Source organism: Berghia stephanieae, chromosome 8 (genome assembly GCF_034508935.2).
Source record: "Berghia stephanieae isolate SIO BIC M18660-M18661 chromosome 8, UCSD_Bste_1.3, whole genome shotgun sequence".
NCBI lineage: Eukaryota > Metazoa > Mollusca > Gastropoda > Nudibranchia > Aeolidiidae > Berghia > Berghia stephanieae.
The window spans coordinates 51,324,503-51,329,502 of NC_088367.1; the positions used below are offsets into that span (position 1 = coordinate 51,324,503).

The 5,000-nt window shown below is 35.2% G+C and overlaps 1 protein-coding gene across 4 annotated transcripts in view; it reads right to left on the reverse strand.

The window, feature by feature from the left end:
• LOC144978841 (Na(+)/dicarboxylate cotransporter 3-like) overlaps positions 1-5,000 on the reverse strand; it is a 23,237-nt gene that overhangs the window by 10,895 nt on the left and 7,342 nt on the right. For all 4 annotated transcript variants that reach the window (XM_078925398.1, XM_078925397.1, XM_078925399.1 and 1 more), the window contains exons 5-8: positions 4,927-5,000; positions 4,026-4,065; positions 1,361-1,492; positions 1-92 (exon numbers count right to left, since the gene is read on the reverse strand). The exon at positions 1-92 is cut by the window's left edge and continues 37 nt beyond it; the exon at positions 4,927-5,000 is cut by the window's right edge and continues 189 nt beyond it. In XM_078925398.1, coding sequence (XP_078781524.1) covers positions 1-92; positions 1,361-1,492; positions 4,026-4,065; positions 4,927-5,000 — 338 coding nt within the window. The remainder of the gene's footprint in view (positions 93-1,360; positions 1,493-4,025; positions 4,066-4,926) is intronic.

A 5,000-nucleotide genomic window follows, 5' to 3' on the forward strand; every position in this document is an offset into this window, starting at 1 on the left:
TGAGGACCAGACACACCAACGAGATGGGCAGACAACACAACATCCAACTCACGAAATTCACACCGGATTCCAGGCCGTAAAACTTGAAAAAGCTGAGGATAACAAAAATAACAACGTGTTGGTGCTATGCGTTTGGGTAAAACAAAAACCCTCAAAACATCCTCCAGACATCATAAAACTGTGTGTAATCTTTAACGTTTCTAGAGAAGGAACGAAATTTACGCCACTCGGCTCTTTGTTATTATTTTAGGCAACCGTTTCAGTGATTAGTTCTCACTGAATTATATCAGTCAGACGACGTTATGTCCGGCTGGCGATTGTTGAAGTATTTTTATAATAATAATATATAATAATAATAATAATAATAATAATAATAATAATAATAATAATAATAATAATAATAATAATAATAATATAATAATAATAATAATAATAATAATAATAATAATAATAATATAATAATAATAATAATAATGATAATATAATAATAATAATAATAATAATAATATATAATATAATAATAATAAAATAATAATAATAATAATAATAATAATAATAATAATAATAATAATATAATAATAATAATAATAATAATAATAATAATAATAATAATAATAATAATAATAATAATAATAATAATAATAATAATAATAATAATAATAATAAATAATAATAATAATAATAATAATAATAATAATAATAATAATAATAATAAATAATAATAATAATAATAATAATAATAATAATAATAATAATAATAATAATAATGTAATTTATTATATAGCCGTCCATACAATATAGCTTAGATGTGTGAGAGATGATGAGATGATATGAATGAGATATGATAGATGATGAGATGATAGATAGAATGCAAAAATACGTAGTTTACTTCGTTTTGTAGTGTATTATGTATGTATAGAAGTAGATTAAGTAGTATGTAGTATGTATGCATGCATGTACAGTATGCTGTTGTATGTATGTCTGCATGTATATGTGTATGTATGTAAGCCATTCTTTTGTATACATGTGTAGAAACAATGTGCAAGCGTGTATGTTCGTGTATGGCTGTCTGTATTGTAAATGTGATGTCATACATGACAATGACATGTACCACTGATTGCCTAATTTGACATAAAGATATATTATTATATTATTATATATTATTATTATTATTATATTATTATTATTATGTATTATTATGATGAGATGATGATGATGATGATGATGATGATGATGATGATGATGATGATGATGATGATGATGATGATGATGATGATGATGATGGTGATGATGATGATGATGATGATGATGACGATGATGATGATGATGATGATGATGATGATGATGACGATGGCATTACTCATCTGCCTGTCCCTGCATGATGACATTGGTGGACGTCCCCACCATGGAGCCAATTCCACCGACTGTTGAAGCGTAACAGATACAGATATTCATGGCCTTACGTATGTTGGATCGTGTCTGGTCTGGTTGTCTGAGTGAAGGGAACAAATCACAACCATCTATACTACTTGTTAGTTGATGCTATGTGTTTAGCTAAAATACTCAGAACATCCCACATCTGGCGCTAACATACCAACACACAAAACTATGGGTAACCTTAAACCTTGATTGATAGAATTAAGTGAGAACTACTCTTTAAAACCGTTGGCTAAAAACAATAACAAAGAGCTTAGAGTCGTCAACTTCGTTCCTTCTATATCAATCAGACTATAAAGGTTAAAGGTTATGAACAGTTTTGTGTTATTGGTATGTTTAATATGGCTGGCGGATGTTGTGAGTATTTTACTTGAAGGCATATCACCAATGACCCTATCAATCACCACCTCATACATCCCAAGCATCAATCACAATTCTAACACAGGCGATTGAAAACAAAAATGCATTTTATCATTGGATGTCTCGATGAAGAAATACTTCAGCTTTTATATAGCGCAATATCCACCAAATGTGCTCAAACTGCTTTACATGGGGCCCTAACCAACAGCAATACTTAATATGTTAGAAGAGACATTATGCCGATAAAACTATATTACATTTCAGTTTCCGCTATTAAAGGCCAGGTACTCATTTTACACATGAACACGGGGAGAGAATGTGATTGAAAAATTGTTTCGACGATGCACTGCTCAGAGAGGGACTTGAACCCTGGACTCTCCGTCCAAAGGCCAGTGTTCAACCACAAAACCAATTCACTGTATGTACTCAAAATATACAGACACTATATATATAAATAAACATATATATATATATATATATATATATATATATATATATATATATATATATATATATATATACACTTCTTCAGTAGGCGTAATCCATTGTAATGTCCGTAGAAAGTTCTTACTCCAAACTTAAGTTGTTTCGTTGTGTATTGGTGATTAGTGTTGATGTGTATTGTGATGTGCTCTCATGTTTATATTATGAGTGTGTGTGTGTGTGTGTGTGTGTATGTGTGTGTATGCGTGTAGGTGTGTTGTGTGTTGTGTGTACATGTGTGTGTGATATTGTAGTGGAATGTGGTTGCGGCGGGGGGGGGGGGAGGCGCGGGGGGGGGGGGAAGAGGGGGAGGAGGGTTATAATGGGGTCGGGAGGGGGGAAAGGGGGGGGGGAAGGGGGGCGGGAAGGAAAGGGGGGTGGGGGGAGGGTTATTTGGCCTTTTGCGTTTTTAGCTTGAATTTGTTAGAGTGTCTGCACATTGTCATCAGTTCAGATCTTTTGTTTAAGGTGTTATTGTTTCTGTAGTTGTGTAGTAAAATCTCCAGTTCCTCTGTCAGGCATAAATTGCATTTTCTAGCACCGCATCTGTAGGGGCTGCTTTGCTTGACGACCTCCCAGGTTATTGTTGGTGTTTTTTGTGTGTTTATTTGTTCCCAATAGTGCATTGCTAATTTGGTGCTTTTTGCTTTGCTTTCATGTGTTATGGAGGCTTTGTGGTTGTTGTATCGTGTTTTGAATGGGGGTTCTGTGCTGCCGATGTTTTGTGCTGCGGTGTTATCAGTGGTTATGGTGGCTTTGTAGACTATGGCGCTTTTTTGGCAGTTTCCTGCCCACAACCACAGAAACAATAGCACCTTAAACAAAAGATCTGAACTGATGACTATGTGCAGACACTCTAACAAATTCAAGCTCAAAACGCAAAAGGCCAAATAACCCTCCCCCCCCCTTCCCCCCTCCCGACCCCATTATACCCCTCCTCCCCCTCCCCCCCCCCCCCCCCCCCCCCGCCGCAACCACATTCCACTACAATATCACACACACATGTACACACAACACACAACACACCTACACGCATAGACACACATACACACACACACACACACTCATAATATAAACATGAGAGCACATCACAATACACATCAACACTAATAACCAATACACAACGAAACAACTTTAGTTTGGAGTAAGAACTTTCTACGGACATTACAATGGATTACGCCGACTGAAGAAGTGTAAAAAACACAGAAACGAGTCGTCTCGGCCAATAAAATGTGAGTAAAAATTTGCATTAACCACCATTATCGAGCACTTTCGTACCTACAAGTACCCACCAACACTCATATATATATATATATATATATATATATATATATATATATATATATATATATATATAAGATAGATAGATAGATAGATAGATAGATAGATAGACAGATAGATAGATAGATAGATAGATAGATAGATAGATAGACAGATAGATAGATAGATAGATAGATAGATAGATAGATAGATAGATAGATAGATAGATAGATAGATAGATAGATAGATAGACAGATAGATAGATAGATAGATGTGGATGTGAGTGGGGTGGGTGTTTGTGAGTGTGTGTGAGTGGGGTGGGTGTGTGTGTGAGTGAGTGGGGTGGGTGTGTGTGAGTGGGTGTGAGTGGGGTGGGTGTGTTGGGTGTGTGTGTGAGTGGGGTGGGTGTGTTGGGTGTATGTATGTATAATATACTCAAATAATGTGAACTGCTACAACTTGAGATCCATCCAGATGATAAATACCTATTTAGGCGATTATCCATTTCCATATCCAGCAGGCACCCTGAAACAAACGATGAATTCTATTGGAATGGGACCAAATGGTAGTCCTGGTCAGGGAAGGATCCTATGGTTCGTCTTTTACGGGGTCATAAACCAAATAAGGCGTGGATTGGTCGAGGAAAATCAGACATTGTTTATCTCGTTGACTATGATCACGTGATATGTCTAAAATTAACTTTCGGAGTTTGCCGAAGAAAACCATAAAATGTATTCGATTACTGCTCACCTGAATCAACTATAAAGTGTATTCGATTACTTCTCACCTGAATCAACTATAGAGCAGTAAAGTTAGGTGCCCCAAACGTAAACAATAACAAGTTGCTAGTGATTTCCGTTAGGGACCGGAATAATTTACGCACAATATAGGTCTCCCAATTTTGTAGTTTGAGTTGTAGGCAATACACTTTCAGTATTGAAAATATGTTTGCATAAAATCTAACAGTTGCAGAAATAATAATATAAGGCTAAATTATTCTGAAAATCAGGTCCCGAATAATTCTCGTTTTGTTCACACCAGCGCAATAATTTGCTCTGGTCTAAAAATAGATAGACTGTAACTTTTGATAAATTTTAGCAAATTTTACCTTTTGTTCCATAAAATATCCATATCTAGACATTATTTGATGCATGATCGAGTATTTATGAATATGTGTTTCTTTTGCCACCTAACAGCCAAATTTTAAAGGTTATTTTTTTCTATTATTTACATTGGAACGTGAGCTGTCAAGACAGGAACATGTGTTTTGCCACGTGCTTCTCGACCTTTGTTTACGTTTGGGGCACCTAACTTTACTGCTCTATAAAGTGTATTCGATTACTGCTCACCCGAATCGACTATAAAGTGTATTCGATTACTGCTCACCCGGATCCACGTCGTTCTTGACAATTTCTTTCAATTCTTTTTCCATCGGATTTTCCCTGTCCACCATTCCATCG